Raw genomic sequence first — 18408 nt, forward strand, 5'->3', positions numbered from 1 at the left:
AGAGAGAGAGAGAGAGAGAGAGAGAGAGAGAGAGAGAGAGAGAGAGAAACTGGTTTCTAAAAATCTTCATCTTACTTTAAGGACCCTGGGTCACTTAAGTAGATGCTGTGCAAAGTGTGGGAAGTGTGGGACAGGTTACCTCCCGGGCTTGAATTCCACAACTACAAGGATCCTAGCGGTCAGTGTGTGTTACTGAAACCTGAGTCAAAGGTTGCTTAAGCCAGTGTGATTTGGTAATCGCAGTTGACAAATATTTATTGAGTACTCATGCACTTTGAGCTGGACAAAGAACAAAGTTATGCAGGTTATTCCAGACTTGTATTGACACTTTGTCTTCATCCAGAGGCAAGGAGAATCCACATGAGCCAATTAACAGCAAACCTCTGTCTTCCCTGGTGCGTGTGCTACAAAGTCAGAAGCAAGTTCATGGCTTACAAGAAAAATGACTGGAGAAGTCAGTGCGTTTTGAAAAGCAGTCAGACCTTGACAGGGTAGATGGTTCCTTGGGCAATTTATAAAGACAAGGTTTAATCCAGGCAGAATCAACAACAGTTTGAGGTGGGAGCACAAACTAGTTCAACTAAAGGAGTGTTTTCTGGGCACCTACTGTACTCCAGGCACTAAGATTTAGTAGTATGCAGTGGGGAGGCTTTCAGGAAAATCCTATTGTCGAGACAAGGATGCCTTGTGAACCAACATTTACAAATGACAAGTCTTTTTATATGAAGTAACAGTTCCACATACCCAGGTTTTTCCTGTATACTTTAAGTAATCTCCTGGCTACTTATAATGGCTGTGCTAATAGCCATTGTTTATTATGGTAACTGCTCAGTACCGATTTTCTAATTTATATTTACTTATTTATTCTGAAACAGGGTCTTATTAGGTAGCCCAGGCTGCCCTAAACTTGTGATTGTCCTACCTCAGACTCATTAGTACCATCATATATTTACACACACACACACACACATTCTTTTCAACCTACGGTAGTTTGAATCCATGGATGTATAAATGTGCATCCCAGCAATGTGGGGGCTGTGTGCACAGCCTTCTCCTACAGGAGTGTTGAGAATGTAATGGGGTCAGATGCATGGGGTTAGAGTATGCAGAAGTCCCTACTCAGTGTGAAAGCTTTGAGAATGTGGAATGATCAGAGGCTTGGAAATTGGTATTTTGTACAACTGCCTCAGATTACAGATGAAACCTCTAACTGTGTGTCAGGACAGCTCCAGAACATTCTTGTCTGCTGTGGGAAGGGTGTTCCTCATGCCTGCAAACCAGCCTGCTGGAACCCAAATCCCTAAAGGGCTCTGGCCTCTGACTCTCTCAGTGTGATTCCCATCTTTCTTTGTTCCTGGCCATCAAGGCCTATGGAGATTGTGGGCTCACATTTAACATCCTTCTGCCTAGCCAGCCCCTGAAATGTGAGAAGATAAAGTGTTACTGTTCAGAGTGTGCCTGCTAGTTTTCCCAGGGAGGTTCACTCATACTGATTGCTGAAACCAAGTTTTAGTTTTAGTAGAAATCTAGTTGAAACCAGCATAGTAAGGGGAACTTTTTTTAATAATTTCTGTGACGGACAAACATCCAATTTGATCATTAAAAATAGGACAATAATGAATGTCATCTGTTCCAAAAGCTGCTAGTATTGAGATGCTGGTAGTAAAATATCAATTTACTGTAACTCCTAAAAAAAAAAAATTCTATCTCTGTTCTGTCTGCAGTTCATGCAAGTTACTTCTTTGGCAAGATTAGAGTGAATTTTAATCGTGGCCTCTTATTGAAAGGCTGAGGAGCTCTGGAAATGGGATATTTGGTGATTCAATCTCTCTCCACATCAAGCCTATGACTTGCTATCACCAAGTGCCAGTAATACAAGAAAAAATACTCTTGTGGGTTTATCTGTGTTTGTCATTAAATATCGCTAAGCCAGCAAGCCTGAGAAATAGGCTTGCCATGGGCTTTTGCCACTGCAGATCAGCCCCCAGGCCCTGTTTTACACAGGTTGCCTTGCCTGGTATCAGTGTGGGTCTGGTCTGTACAGAAATCTCTGGACTTCCACAGCAACTGGGGAACACTTATCTGTAGTGAGAAAGCCAAGCATGGCCAATCCTGTGAGTGTCAGATGTGCCTTGATAGGTTCCTGGTGATTACTTAGCCTAGTGTCATAATATCTTGCTTTATGTTTCCAAGAAGGTCTTGAATGATTTAGGCATTCTGTAGCTTAGCTTTAATCATCAATGAATCTCATTTATGATAGAACAAATTCTGAGATAGTTTAGTAACTTGGGAAAACAGATACTCAGGTAAGTGGAGTGGAGTGGACTAAACCTATGCTAGACTTGGCTGTCTGTGCTGTCATCATTCTGTAAGATTAAGCCATATGAGCTTCCTTGGGGGTGGGGAATGAGTGTGTGTGTGTGTGTGTGTGTGTGTGTGTGTGTGTGTGTGTGTTTTCAGTCTTTGATTTCATATAAGTTGCTACGTTGTCTGGGGTAAAGGGTAGCTAGACATGAGGATGCATAGCACAGCTTTAGAGTGTCAGGTCTTCAATGCAGAAATATGCAAAATTTGAACAGTAGACAAAGCAGAGTCTTTCTTAATCTGACCATCCTGAATTGCTTGTCTTTCCTTTCGCAGAGAGCAGAGCTGACATCCGATAAGGACATGTACCTTGACAACAGCTCCATTGAGGAAGCTTCAGGAGTATATCCTATTGATGATGATGACTATTCTTCTGCCTCTGGCTCAGGTAAGGCTGCCTGTTGGACGCCATTCTCTATACCTGGGCATGCACATGTTTCTCTGTGCCTTCTTCCATGACAAGCACAGCATGTGCCATAGTTAGGAGCATGGCTTTAGGGTACGAATTCCAGTTCTTTGTAATTTAAGCTATGAGAACTTTGGAATCTAACTTTGCTGAGTCTCAGTTTCCTCATTTTTAAAAGTAGAAATAAATAACTACATTTACCACTGAGTTAGTTAGAAATTCATCTCTGTGAAGAGACACCTGACAGCAACTCATAAAGAAAAACTTTTAATTGGGGTTGGCCTACAGTTTCAGAGGTTTAGTAATTATCATCATGGCAACAAGCATGACAGTGTGCACACAGACATTGTGCTGGAAGAGCTAGAGTTCAACATCTTGATCTGCAGGCAGCAGGAGACTGTGCCACACCAGGAATAGCTTGAGCATAGGAGACCTCAAAGCCTACTCTCACAGTGACATATTCCTCCAATAAAGCCACACCTACTTCAAGGCCACACCGCCTAATAGTGCTCCTCCCTATGGCCAAGCATTCAAACTCGTGAGTCTATCAGGGCTATACCTATTCAAAATACCACAACCATATAAAGTTTTTCACGTATAAATTGAGTTGAGGTGTTAGCCTTCAATTTTATTGTTAAAAATTTCAGAGTATGGTCATAGAAACCACCCTTAAAGAAATCCTTCAAATATCAGTTTCATAAAATACCTGTTCTATATTAAGATAATACACAAAAACAAAAACTTAACAGGCTTTTAAAGTATATTGCTCAGAAGTAGGAGAACAGTACAGCAGCCACATAATATATAAAGATCTATATCTTTGACTTCTTCAGTGTATTGGTTATCTATTGCCTCTGCAATGCTGCCTAACAAACCATCCCAACACTCAGTACCTTGCAGCAGTGGGCATTTGGTTAATTCATCATTCTGCATGTTTTCCAGTTAGGGGCTGGCTCCACATGTGCTTGCAACTGAAACTTGGCTGAGTTTGGCTTAGTTTTGTCATGTGTCTGGGAAAACTGAGCAGACTTGGCTTTTGTCCACATGGCCCTTCAGTCTCCAGGTGGCCAGCCACGTGTTCACAGACTGAAGCAAAAATCTCATCCTAAACTTAGAGTTTGGTACAGCACCATTTCTCCGTGTGTGTGTGCATGCGTATGCATGTGTGCACTCATGTACATATGAATGTGAATGCATGTGTGTATACATATGCATATGTGTGTTGTATACATGTTCATTTATGTGTATGTTTATGGTATAATGATCAAAGCCAGTATGTTAGCTTTATTATTCCTGTGACCAAGTTGCTGAAAGAAGTGTCACAAAAGAAGAAGGCTCTTAGTTTCAGATGATTTGTTTGGTCTTATGTGCTTATGTGGAACATAACAATTGGAATATGTAATGGAGGAGGCCATTCACCTCATAGTTGACAGGAAGCAGATAATGTGGAAGACAGTGATAACTAGGCATAACTTCCCAAGGCATACCCTGCTGTCAACATCTCCTGCCATGTAAAGTTTATAATACTTGCAAAATAGCACCACTAGGTAGGGACCAAGGGTTGAATACATGAGTCTGTGGGGCCACATTTCATATTCAAGTCATAACACCCAGAGCCCCATGTATGCATACAACTGAGCAGTGTTTCCAGCTCCAAGATACACCTCCTAACTGAGGCAGCTATCATCATATTACAAAGGATGCAGGTACCGAGAGGAGTGAATGCGCCTGGACACTTTTCTCCAATATAGTTTACCTGGAAATGTTTTACCTGTGCCAGGAATGACTCCCAAGAAACTGAGAAAAGGGAAGAGCTAAATATGTAGTCAGTGGACAAACCAGAAATATCTGGTGTGTGGCATGTAAGGAAATTCTCAGCAAGACTTTTCTTTCTTAGAGTGTCTCTTGCAGATAAGATCTAACTATGGTAACAGTTACTAGCCTGAATATAATTATGGGCCTATGCAGTTGGCTAAGGTTTCAGAATGTCCTAGAACAAATGAAGGTCAATTGTTTCTGGTGAAGATCTAGACTTATAAGTGTTTGAGTTTAAAAATGACCAATCTGAAAAGATGAGAGAGGCAGGAGCTGACCTAGTAACATCCTGCTGTAAAAATAGACCTAGTTATTCAAGGGAGTGTGATGCATCTCACACATGCAGAACAAGTGTGAAATAGTTGCTCTCTGAAGCCCACAACACTATTAATATCTTTCACTCATGATACCTCTTTTGTTTAACATCTCAAAAGTCCCTTGTAACTCTCATTTCAAAATGTCCCAGGAAATAATAAATATGCATCATTTTGGTCCCCCATTTCTTCACAGATCTTAGTATTCAGGGGTTGTTGGTGATCGTTAGAGGTTGATCAACTCATTTTGCTGACTTCTCCCAAGACTGTTTACATTTAGTATAAGAGAAATGAGTACATGCCTCATTCAGTTACTTGGAGTATCACTTTCAAAGCTTTGAACCAACTTATCATAAGGCTTAAATGTGGGCAAATTTTTCCAGCCACAGATCTAACTTAAGGCATATTTTTGCTGGAAAAAAAAAAGAAACCAACAGAAAAAGAATTTTTTTTTTACTTTAGAAACTACCTTGAGCTCTGCTATGGATATTTTTTTCCACTTACTAGTCTGTGTAAATAAAATTTGTGAAGTACTTTGCTAGAAAATGCCTTATCCATGTAACAACTCCGTTATAAAGATATCCCTAATTCAATTATCATTTCACTTGAGACAATACATGGTGCAGAGAGATGAAGGAACTTGCTCTCATTGTACCATGTAAGGCGGTCAGAAAGCAAGGGACCAGGAAACAAGAAGTGCAGCTTGAGAGAAGACCTTGTCTTTCAGCCTTGCTGTTTTACATCTTGTGTTGGAAAACCCTACTTTACCATTAAGAGGCTTTGCCTCGCAAATGCCCAGTCCCAGATGTAAACACTAAAACCAATAAGTATTTTGTTCAATGTACCACCTGGCCTACTTCCTCTCATGTTATCCAGTAGAAAAGTAAATGGCCCGGAACAGGATCTCTAAAGGCCCAGAGAGTACATCCCAACAAGAAGAAGGGACTTATATTACATAAATATAGATTCAGAGTGGGAACCAACAAACTGAGAGTCTTCACGAGCATTTGTGAAGCCTTCCACACCAAGGGCTAAACTTTTAAAACACACACAGAAAAAAATATTTTTCACTTCCAAGAGAACAAGTATTCGGAGAATTCTAGAAATTTAAAAAAATCATAATGCCATGTGATTGATGACAACAGAAGGTAATGTCCAACAGAAGTAAATAATATACTTCTGCTTAAAGGTGACAAATTGAGCAGAAAACCTGCCACATTCAAGATAAAGTGATATTAAAAGAGTTGAGCATGAACTCCTGAGAATGGTGATATAGTAACTCCAACAAAAGCCAAAGAAGCACATGGTTGGATAGCACCAGTCTTGGTAGACATGAAAAGACGGAGCTCAGAACTGAATTCTGAACTGGGAAGCGCCCGGACATAAACCAGAGTGCTGCCGAAGGCCACAAAGACCCAGAGATGATGGCATAAATTGGGAGGGGGCATGAAAATGATGCTAGCCTCAAGGTAAATAGTTGAAAATCTCTTTAAGAAACAAATAGACCCTTCCCTCTATCATAGGTTAACCCTCCACAGATTAATTATTGAAAATAAAGATCAAGGGACTCCAAGAGACTCCTAAAACAATATAGGCTGTCCCCCAGAAGTTCAATGTAAGTTCCTATTGCTGAAAACACCACGCATTTTAGACACAAAACTCTAAGAATTTGAGCTGGGTGTGTGACAGAAATTTCTTGCCCAGTGACCTGAAAACCTCAAAATCAAGAGGGAAGAAAACTCAGAAAAAGAAGAAAATGTCAGAAAAACTAATTCCAAGAGTTGAGGAGATGTTTTTAATAGTAAAACAAGAAGGGGACACAACCAAACAGTTCACGAGAGTGGAACTCCAGTGTTAGAAATAAGAAATTTACTGGAAAATGAAGAGATGCAGAAGATAGTTAATCACGGATTTATTAAGCATCCACTTTCATGTGAGAACAGACATCCTTCATTCTAGGAACACCTCAGTAAATAATAAATAAATAAATAAATAAATAAATAAATCCTTTTTATAATGGGGAGGCACTTCCTTTCATTCCTTTATCTGTGTTTCCAAATTTCATTCATTTTGTTCATTCATTTTTTTCCATTGAGAAAGAGTGTTAATCCAGACAGTGCTGAGTTCTTGGCTACTGCATGTCTGCAGGGAGCCACCCTTGAACCCTTCCCAATAGCCCTGCTTCTCCTGCATGTTCAATCTCTTCCTCTATGTCATGTTTTTGCCATCTCAAAACCCAGAACTACTCAAAACATGAAAAGTGTAAACTCTCTGTTACCTGACTGCTTATCTCATGGTGAGCTTCTGTCTTCTCTAACATTTTATAGTCAACCTTCCCAAAGACTGTGTGCTGTAGTCTTTCACCAACTCCGGTCCTCCCCATGCCCTCTCTCTGCCTGTCCCTGCCATCCACTACTGACACTTTTTGTTAAGATCATCAGTGTCTTCCATGTTGGAAATATTTATAAATATTTTATTTGTAAAACATGTTCCAAATCATCTTTATCCGTTTAGAATACTATAACAAAATACTTTTGAATGGGTAAGTTTAAAAACAGCATAAGTATATTGGTCAGAGTTGTGTAGGCTGGAAAGTCAAAGATCAAGTCTTCAGTGGATGTGGCATATGTGAGTGTTTTCTTTCTGCTTCAGAGGTAATACCTTTTTGCTGCATTTTTACTTGATAGAATAGGCAAACAAGTTCTCACTGGCTTCTTTTATAAGATATTAATTCATTCACAGGGGCAGATAGAACTCTCCTTACCTAACCATCTCCTTAATGTCCCTTTTTACTATTGTAGTGGAGACAACATTTCCAACCTATGAACTTGGGGTGGGGAATAGCAAAAGGAGAAAGCATTGTTATTAAACACAGGCCCTGGTGGGTGCTCAAGCATGCACACATATGCACACAACAAAACTTCTTAAAAGGGGAGGACTAGAGCTTAGCCATAAAAGGAACTTATTATCTGCCATTTTAGTGGAGGAGGATAAATATATCTGTTTATACAAAAGTAGAAGAAAATTGGGAAGTTGTAAACTGTCAAAGAAATAGAGTGTATCAAGACGTGGCAGTTCACAGTGTTCAATGGTGATAGAAATGTGTTAGTCAGATTTCTATTACCATAACAAAATATCTAAAATTAGCAACTTAATGAAGAGGAAATATTATTTGGCTCCCTGGTGTGAAGCCTTAGTCCATGGTAGAATGACCTGTTGCTTTGGAGCCTGTAGCCAGGCAAAGCATCCTGCTTGGAGTGTCTCGTGAGGGTCAGTTAATTAAAGAGACACAGGAAGAGGTCTTGCTCACAGTATCCTGTTGAAGGGACTAACCTAGGGACTGATATTCCTGGAAGCCTCACCTTTTAAAGCAGCAGTTCTTATGTTATGTGTTACAAACCATTTGAGGGTTAAATATCACACATCTGCATATCAAATATTTACATTACAAATCATAACAGTAGCAAAATCACAGCTATAAAGCAACAACAAAATAATTTGATGGTTGAGAGTCACCACAACATGAGGAACTGTATTTAAAGGTCACAGCATTAGGAAGGTTGAGAATCATTGTTTTAAAGGTTTCACTATCTTCCAATAGCATGAAGAGTTGATAGCCAGTCTAGCACATGGGCTGTGGGGGACATTTATCCAACCAATACAAGAAGGGCCCTTTAAGTGAGTTTAAATATAAAGCCATTGGATGTGCCAACCTGGAAGACACTGATGATCTTAACAAAAAGTGTCAGTAGTGGATGGCAGGGACAGGCAGAGAGAGGGCATGGGGAGGACAGGAGTTGGTGAAGGACTACAGCACACAGTCTTTGGGAAGGTTGACTATAAAATGTTAGAGAAGACAGAAGCTCACCATGAGATAAGCAGTCAGGTAGCAGAGAGTTTACACTTTTCATGTTTTGAGTAGTTCTGGGTTTTGAGATGGCAAAAACATGACATAAAGGAAGAGATTGAACATGCAGGAGAAGCAGGGCTATTGGGAAGGGTTCAAGGGTGGCTCCCTGCAGACATGCAGTAGCCAAGAACTCAGCACTGTCTGGATTAACACTCTTTCTCACTGGAAAAAATATTACCATATTCCCAGGGGCCCTGCAGACTTCCTGAAGACCATAGGTTGATCTGTGCTAGAAACTTAAGCCTGGCAACTTGAGAGCAGGATTCTGAATCAACATCGTGCGATACTGCCTGACAATGCACAAACCTGAGTCGTGAGTCACATGATCAACTCATCTCCACTTTTTTCCTAGGAGCTGATGAAGATGTAGAAAGTCCAGATCTGACAACATCCCGACTGATTCCAAGGATCTCACTCACTAGTGCTGCTCCCAAAGTGGAAACCATGACATTGAAGACACAAAGCATAACACCTGCTCAGACCGAGGTGCATTGCCTGGCATTGTGAATACTGCTGTCTTTTGACTGCATAGAACAGTTCTCTGTGAGAGAGGGCCCACATAAAATTATATCGGGGCTAATAGCCTTTCCACTCTATAGCTGTAAATGGTTCTTTGCTCTCTCTGCCAATATTTTACAGTTCACCTGCTTACTGTTCTTACCAGCTAGGCCTACCTTCCTTAGAACTATACTGTTTTTAACAAGGCACTTTTCTTTGCAGAACTTCTTTAGCCCAGTTATAAAGCAAACTCTTAAGCTACTTAGCTGAGAGTCAGATTTTTTTCCTCATATTAAAAACATTGCAAACTTTGGATCCATTGGACCAGGTTAAGAAGGAAGGTTCTGGGTCCTGTCTTATGGTCTCAATGAATGTCTACACCCACTGTCGGTGTTGCATACACTCGATCTGCTCTCAGATACACATGTATCTGGGGTAGCTGCAGTTGTTTGTTGTGAGAGCTTAACAAGAATGAGACCACTGGACTTAGAACAGGGAAAACACCTTGGCAATGAAAACACTGACTTAATGTTAACACTCAGCTGTTTAATATGGAAATTGGATAGTAGGGTTCAGGGAGGGCCTAAGCATTGAATCCTGTATCTACTCAAATTTCTTGGATCATTAGAAAGATTGGATGTGAATGTTATGTATCAGGTACCCGAGACCTGGTTCCTCATTTCACTTTGTAAATGTTACTTGAATTTGGTGGAGCAGAGGAGATCAAGCTGGTTCCTCAAGTGAGCATGTGTAATAATTTAGTGGTCAACTTTACACACTTCTGAGACGGCATGCTGCTTATGAAAACTGATTTACAAATAAGATGCTGCCAAGATCTTGCAGCATGCAGGTTTTGTGGCAGTCTTTGTGGTATAAGAAGCACCCCTACGCTAGCAGGAACACAGACAGTGTTTTCTTACTCAGTAGAGTACTCTGTTCCTCCTCTTTCTTGATTTTCCTGACTCATGGGACCGTAAAGTCGTAGCACAACGTTCCAGACATGCAGTAGCCAAGAGCTCAGCTCTGTGTGGATTAACATGCTCTTTCTAGGCTTAACAGGCATTGGCACTATTGACAGCAGAGCCATCCCGCAGCGAGGAAAGAGGAAGGCAAGGAGATACTCTGTGAAAACTGGGGCAGACATACCTAGCATTTTCTGGGAGCTGTTCCATTGTTTTCTAAGTTGAATGAATAAAAGAGATGAGGAGAGAAGAAACAAAAAGCAGCAGGTCTGTTGATGGTAGGGTTGCTAAGTGGTCAGAGCAGGCAAGTGTGGGAGAACTAAATGAAGTTTGTGTGCCTGTGGAGAGATGAACTTTGTCTCTCTCAGAGTTTTACTTGATCTCGTATAACAATGTTTTCAACTCAGTGACCATTAAGACTCAATATCTCAGAGTCAAACTCTCTATGGGAAGTTTTGGCTTTAAATGTTCAATAGTTTTATCCTAAACAAACCCCAGTTTGATATAAATTTATGGACTATTGACAAGTAAGGATTGAAAATTGATTTAAGTTTGTAGAAATTGGCCCTAAAACACAACAAATTGGCTTTTAACAGACATTTGGTAGGTGAATTTAGAAATTAGAGATTCCTGAACATTTTAATGCAAATATTTTATTTTTAGTTCTATTTAATGAGATGGCAAGAATTCATCTATTCCTGGGAGTTTTATTCAGTGTACATCAAACACTGTTCCAGGTGCCCATGATGAAGATAATGGTGATGAATAACAGTAGCAGCAATGTAACTTTCTGTTCTATAGTTACATGGTACAGCTAGATTAAACCTTGCCATTAGTGACAGTTTTGTGTTTTAATAGGTCTCACAGTGGCATTACTATCATATGTATAGATATTCTATCCACTGTGTTGTACAGCTATGTGACTGAAGAATAGAAAGAACCCTTCCTTCTTTCTGTGGAGCCTAATTTTTTCCACAGTTCCTAGAATTCAAACATTGATGCAATAACCTTTAAGTTGCCTTCATTGAATTATGCATGTTCCCTTTTCATAATTACAGACATACATGTGAGAGCTGTTTCAGACTGACTACATATTGGGTCGTAGTTTCTACATTGTGGGAGCATAGAGCCTGTGCTTCTTCTGTTTAACTGAGAATTTCACTTTATAAATGTTTTGTCTAGAGCACCTTGAGGCTTATATACTAACTAACCACTCATCTAAGCACCATTTCTGTTAAAAGCCTTCTAGATCCTCACTGGAATGAATTATTTTGTGTCCCTTTTATTCAGAAGTTGAGTCAAAGGGAACAGAGCAAGTCAACTCTTAAATGACTGTAGGGACTTAACAACAGGTAGAGCCTTGTGGCTTATCTTAATAGAGTAATGATGGTAAGCATTACATAAACTAGGGGCCAAATCGTCAGTATCGTTCTCATTTCCTACAGTGTTCACTCACCTCTTTCCCTGGATGCACATGGGTATCATTCCATCTTCTTGATTTTTTTTCTTTCCCCTTTACCAACTTCTAAAAGCATAGCAACCAAAGCAATGCTAATGAGCAAGAAAGCATGTGCTTCCTTGATGAGGACTCAGATAAGCCATTCTCTGATCTGCGTCCTCTCTGCCAGACAACCAGTTACCGATGGGAATCCTATAAGAAGAAACTGGAGAGAACCTACAAAGTACCACCAGCAGGCTTCTCTCAGTTGCTTTCCTTGGACACAGCAAGTCTTAGGAAAACTGACCATGTTTTCTTCTATACTCAGACAGAAAACAGTGAAACTTGACTTTATATTTATGCAGTGATAAAAATTATAATTTATGAAAATTATGGCAGCTAAAGATTTATGAAGTATAGGGTTTCTTGTATCTTGCGGAAAAATGACTCTGTCACATGTTATTACTGTGTTTGGTGGAAGCCTCGTGTGTTCTGAGTGAAAGGAACACTCATTGATTCCCATTGATCACTAGAGTCCAAGTGAATCCATTTTGTCTAGTTTGTGGTCTTTTCTAGGCGTAAAGATGACTTTGAGGCAGTCCAAGATAACGAACTATTTTCTTAGATCTTTGCCTTCTTTACTAGGATGTATTCCAGACTTCACAAAGCAACTGAATGATACACATTACTCTGGTTAAGATGGCTGGGAATTCATAGGAAAAACTGGGATAGGGAGAAGACTCATTGTCTACTGACTTTATAGCTTGCACTGGCTGGTTTTGTGTCAACCTGACACAAGAGTCATCAGAGAGGAAGGAACCTCAGTTAAGGAATTGCCTCCATGAGATCCAGCTATAAGGCATTTTCTCAGTCAGTGATCATTGGGGAAGAGCCCAGCCCACTGTGAGTGTTACCATCCCTGTGCTGGTGGTCCTGGGTTCTATAAGAAAGTAAACTGAGCAAGCCAGGGGAAGCCAATTCATAAGCAGCACCACTCCATGGCTTCTCCATTAGCTCTTGTTGCTAGGTTCCTGCCATGTTTGAGTTCCTGTCCTGACTTCCTTCAAGAATGAACAGCAATATGAAAGTGTGAGCCAAATAAACCCTTTTCTCCCTAACTTGCTTTTTTGTCATGTTGTTTGGCCTCAGCAACAGAAACCCTAACTAAGACAGCTTAAAAGAGTTGACAATGTTTTCCCATCAGTAGTGTTAGACAATGAGAAAGAAATTCACCTGTTAGAAAATAGCAGCTTATTGGAATCTAACTTTTCTAAATCAGGGCTTCTCAAACCATACTATCATCTGAGGGACTTTCAATGACAATTAACATCAGCAGACCAAGTGAACAGAATACTCAAAAGTGTGTGTGTGTGTGTGTGTGTGTGTGAGAGAGAGAGAGGCCTACACTTAACAAGCTGGCCAGAGCCTTGGGATTCCACCATGTCCTCAACACAGTGCTTCAACAAGGGACTTCAAGGGGACAAACTCAGGTTCTTATGCTTGCAAACAAGCAAATACTTTAATGCTGGGGCAATCTTCACAGCCCAGAATGTAAAGATTCTGAGAATTGTCAACTAAAACAACTATGCATATCATTCTTGTCATTCTTATATTATGAACTCATTAACTTCACATCTTTGCTTCCATGATACCAGACCCACAAGCTACATGGGTCGAAACTAGGACCTCAACAACTGGCGTATAAACAGCATACACATTATTATTAATGATATTTACTAAACTGATTTTTAATAGAAAGAAAATTAAGAATATACTTAGTATTGTTTCTTCTTCCCAGCACATATTGAAAGAGAGATATTTGTGGTTTTTTCTTGCCCACACTAGTCACCTGAAGAAACTGACAAGGAGGAAGTTGATATCTCTGAGGCAGAAGAGAAGCTGGGCCCTGCTGTAAAAAGCACAGACGTGTACACCGAGAAACATTCAGACAATCTGTTTAAACGGACAGAAGTTCTAGCAGGTGAGTTGCCAGCAATGCCAAGTGGGAAGGAATTTAAAGAGGCCTTCCTGGGATAGGTGGCATTCAGTTTTTATTTCAGAATGACAGGTGAGAGGCTAGGACTACTTTGTCTATCTTCTCTCAATGCCCCTAGTCTATCCCTCAGCCAGCCATTGAGAAGAGGTTACAGTGGGAGACAATTTCAGTTTACAGTCCACCATGACAAGGACATCAAAGTGGCAGGAGCTTGAATTAGTAAATTGGACAGGCCAGGATCTGTTGCGTGTAGGAGATGCCAGTCAGACAGTCATGGTTCAGGTAATCTCTGGAGTTCAGACCCAACTTCAGTGAAGGAAAAGGCACAGCTGCTGCTGCTGCCATGATAAGGATTTTGCCTCTGATTAAAATTCACCTGATGAAAGTACAGGTTGAGCCTCAGAGACCTGAGTATCTGGAAAATTCCAAACCTCCAACATGCTTTAAGCCCTGACATGATGGTACAAGTGGGATGCTCCATTTCCTGTGCTCAGAATGGGTTGCACCCAAAACAGGAGGACACTACATAAACCTTGTTCTATGAACAGAATTATTTGTTAACTTCTGAAAGTTTTCCTTTGAACTATGTGTATAAACTATATATGAAAATATAAATATATTTCATGTTAAGACTTGGATGTGATCCCTAATAACTCATTCCATGTATGTAAATATTTTTAAAAATCAAAAAAAAGTCCATACATGGAAACCCTCCTGATTCTGAATATTTCTGAAAAGAGATGCCACTGAAGCCTGTACTGATGCTTGTTTTAAAGAGGAAGATATGAAAGATTTAATGACACCTAATTTATGCAAGCGTCTCCTCAGATTCAAGAATAGGTAGACATCTGCATGCTTTTTGTATTTCCTCTTCATTTTAAAAAAATCTATTATATCATGTTTTGTGCTTTCATTGTGATTTGAAGATTACTCTATAAAATACAAGCGCCAAACACAAGTATCTGAAAGTGTAGAATTAGGTGAAGTTACAGCTGGATTTTTCTTATGGAAAACTTTGCAAGCTTTGCGTTGATACAATGTACCTTCTGAAGAGTGACTCTAGATTATTCTTTTTAAAACTTGAGTTCTCAAATTGTTTATAAAAATATCAATAGATTGGAACTGGCCAAACTAATTCCAGAAAATCTTGACCCTTCTCTTTTTCTTCTCTTGTCTCAGCTGTAATTGCTGGTGGTGTGATCGGTTTTCTCTTTGCCATTTTCCTCATCCTGCTGTTGGTATACCGCATGAGGAAGAAAGACGAAGGAAGCTACGACCTTGGAGAACGCAAACCATCGAGCGCAGCTTACCAGAAAGCACCCACTAAGGAGTTTTATGCATAAAGCTCCCACTTAGTGTCTCTATTTAGGAGATCACTGAACTTTTCAAAATAAAGCTTTGGCATAGAATAATGAAGATCTTTGTTATCTGTTTTGTTCATTACAGAGCCATACTGGCCCTTTAATGATGAAAATCCCATTGTATTTTCATGTATTTCTTTAGAATGACATAAAAGTAAAAATTTAACATCTGCAGTGTTCTGTGAATAGCAGTGGCAAAATATTATGTTACAAAAACCCTTGACATTCATGGAATTGATTTGAACATCTATGTGCAAATACAAAATGATTGTGTTTGTCCTCTGGTTCAAAGATGACTGCTGTTCCCCTTGTCAGCAGGTCTCCAGTTGACCTTACCGAGTTGGTCTGCATTAATTAATTTATCTCTTGTCCCTCTTTTCTGCCCTCCCTTCTTGTCCCCTTCCTTAAAAACAAAACCTTATGCCTTTTGTAGCTGTCATGGTGCAATTTGTCTTTGAATGATTACAATGATGGTAATTTAGTGTATATGTGAATTTTTTCAAATATGTTAACCTTAACCTCCACTTTATGTAATTTTTTAAATGTCAGACTATCCATTTTACACTTGCTTTAATTTTCATTACCTATAGCTTCAGGCAGATTTGCAAAGGCAAATTAATGTGTAAAATTGGATTATTACTACGAAACTGTTTAGTCCTAGCTATGTAAGCAGATCTTCTTTTGGGACGATTTGACATAACTGACAAGCCTCAGCAAACCCAAAGATGCTAACAGTATTTTGAGAAATTGCTGCAGATTCCTTTGGCCACTGTACTTGTTAATTTCTTGCAATTTGAAGGTACAAGAAAGAGTTTAAAGAAAAAAAGATCAGATTTTTTTCTTAAATATGAATTTAAGTTGTTAACATCTTTTTAAGCCTTTGAAGTGCCTATAATTCTATGTAACTTGTTGCAGACTGGTGTCAATGAGTATATATAACAATTTAAAAAAAAGTTGGTATTTTATAAGCACAGAAAATTCTAATGCTAACTTTTGTAGTCTTATGAATAGACATAAATTGTAATTTGGGAACAAACAAACTACTGAATAAATCACATGGCCTAATATTGAAAATGTCACTGTTATAAATTTTGTACATTTCTTATCAAATGTACATCTCCCCTTTGCTATGACTGACTGTCTGCTCTCAGTGACTATGTGGGTTTGATTTCTGAGCATCCCATGGTGTCTGTAAGTCAAGACCAAAGAGCCCCTTAGTGAGGCTGTTTATTACCAGATTTACCTCTGAATTGGTCAGAGGAAATGTATGTATTATCCTGCATGTATCTGGGTGCAGGGATAGGATGACTGCTAAGGGATTTCAAGGTTTGCAACCTTTGTAGTGAAGCTACTGACAATATTGAGACAGATGCCTTCTTTTGTAATTTACTCTTAAAAGTATAAATTCCAAAGAAGCAAAGGGACCTTTCTAGAAGTAGGTATCTGGGATACCTATAGAATTGCTTACCTGTCAAAACTCCCCTGCAGAAGAACCCTGTGAGAGAAGACCACAGCCACTCCCTGCGGCAGGAGGGAAGGGGAGGGAGGCTCTGCATGTAAAATAACAGCCTGGCTACTTAGGATGGATTACTTAGAAAAAGTAATGCCAGAGGAGGAGATGGAGGTATGGGGGGAGGGGTACCCCTGTTGGGTTCTCACTGAACAGAGCTTTTCCTTTTTCTGTTCTATTTTCTATTTTACCATTAATTTTTAGTTTTAAACTGTGAGCCATGGAAGTAGAAAGAAGACAGCAAGAACCGCAACTTTTCCAGCATAAAATTAACTTTTGATAAAGTTTGACTATGTTTGAGCACCTTCCCTGAGCTTGTCACAGAACTCATTCAAACAAAACTAAAGTAACACTTGGAACAGTGTTGTGTCTGAATCCTTTAATGACCTTAATTCCTAAGTTTCTGTCCAATTACAGCTGTAATTCACCTTGTTTAGGATTAAAAGGAAATGATGGGCCCTTCCAAAGCTGCACAATGCCCCTCAATCACAGAGGCTGAGAATGTAGTGGGTATACCTCTAATTGTGCGAAACAGTGGAATTCTATTTGTAGAATAACTTGCTTGGAATATCTATGCTGGGGAAAAAATTCCTGGCAAATATTTTGTCACTGCTGTAAAGCAAATTTGTTAAAGTGCCAAAATAAAGTCTGTCGTGCCGAAAGTAATTCATTGTATAGACTCACATCCAGTTTTCTTGTATGCTCTCTGCTTAGTGTTGTTTTTTTAAACTTTTAAGACACAGTAAATAATATCATAAAAACTGTTAGTAGTCATTACTGAGTTCAGAAAATTTTTGGTAGAATATAAATATTAAAGCCAGTGTGGTATTTCCTGCTTCTTAAACCACATGTGAATGAACTCCCTGTGTGAGTATTGCTTTTTTGTTTGAGAGACTGAAGCATTCGCACTGCCCTGTTTTGAGCTCATGGTTGGCAAATGGGAAGAACACACTAAAGAATAAATAAAACTTTTCATTACAGGTAAAAGGCACTTGAACTTGAAACAATACAGAAACTGCCCTCAAAGTTAATAGTTGATAACTTCCCGTCACATGCCCAGTGAACTTATATCTAGGAACACCATTTACCACTTTGATGCAGTGCCCTTGTTGAAGATATACTGTAGTCAGTACCGTTGATATAGGGTGTAGATAGAATTGTAACTAAGCAGTGCATAGGTATCTTATACAGACAGCCTAAAGAAACTAAAATGCCCTAAAAATAACTTAATAGTTCTTAGGTGTTTATTTTTTCTAAATCTTAGGCATATTCAAAATTCAAGAAAAATTTTTAAGTGAGGAACAAAAAACTAAAAATATCACTAGGTTAGTTTGGGGTGCTGGTTAATTTTTTGCCAACTTGATCCAAACTAGGGCCATTTGGGAAGAGGGCACCTTCACTGAGAAAATGCTTCCATAGGTCAACTTATAGGTAAGTCTCTGTGGGTATTTTCTTGATTAATCATATGTAGAAGGGCCTAGCCTACTGTGGATGGGGCCACCACTGAATGCAAATGAGAAAACAATGAGGAGCAAGCCAGTAAAGACCACTCCTTCATGGACTCTGCTCCAGTTCCTGCCTTCAGGTTTCTGCTTGAGTCCCTGCCTTGATTTCCCTAAATAATGAACTATGATAGGGAAATATAAACCAAATAGCCCTTTCCTGTCTGTGTTGGTTTTGGTCAGTGTTTTATCACAGTAACACAAAGCAAACTAATCTGGTAAGTGGGGTCTTTTAAATCTTATTACAGTTAAATAAGAGAGAAGAAGCAGTGTATTTTTTACAATATGTGGATGACATATGTCTACAAGATCAGCTACATTGGAGACTAAGT

The 18408-nt window shown here is 39.4% G+C and overlaps 1 protein-coding gene across 1 annotated transcript in view; it reads left to right on the forward strand.

Annotated features, from left to right (window-relative positions):
- The window catches only part of Sdc2 (syndecan 2), a 102483-nt gene extending 85243 nt beyond the window's left edge, over positions 1-17240 (forward strand). Inside the window, exons 2-5 of the mRNA XM_028767688.1 lie at positions 2641-2752; positions 9162-9295; positions 13553-13688; positions 14883-17240. Of these exons, the coding sequence (XP_028623521.1) occupies positions 2641-2752; positions 9162-9295; positions 13553-13688; positions 14883-15046 (546 nt within the window). The 3' untranslated portion in view covers positions 15047-17240. The remainder of the gene's footprint in view (positions 1-2640; positions 2753-9161; positions 9296-13552; positions 13689-14882) is intronic.
- The last annotated feature ends 1168 nt before the right edge of the window (positions 17241-18408 follow it).

The sequence above is a fragment of the Grammomys surdaster genome, unplaced genomic scaffold (assembly GCF_004785775.1).
Source record: "Grammomys surdaster isolate TR1022 unplaced genomic scaffold, NIH_TR_1.0 63, whole genome shotgun sequence".
Lineage (NCBI taxonomy): Eukaryota > Metazoa > Chordata > Mammalia > Rodentia > Muridae > Grammomys > Grammomys surdaster.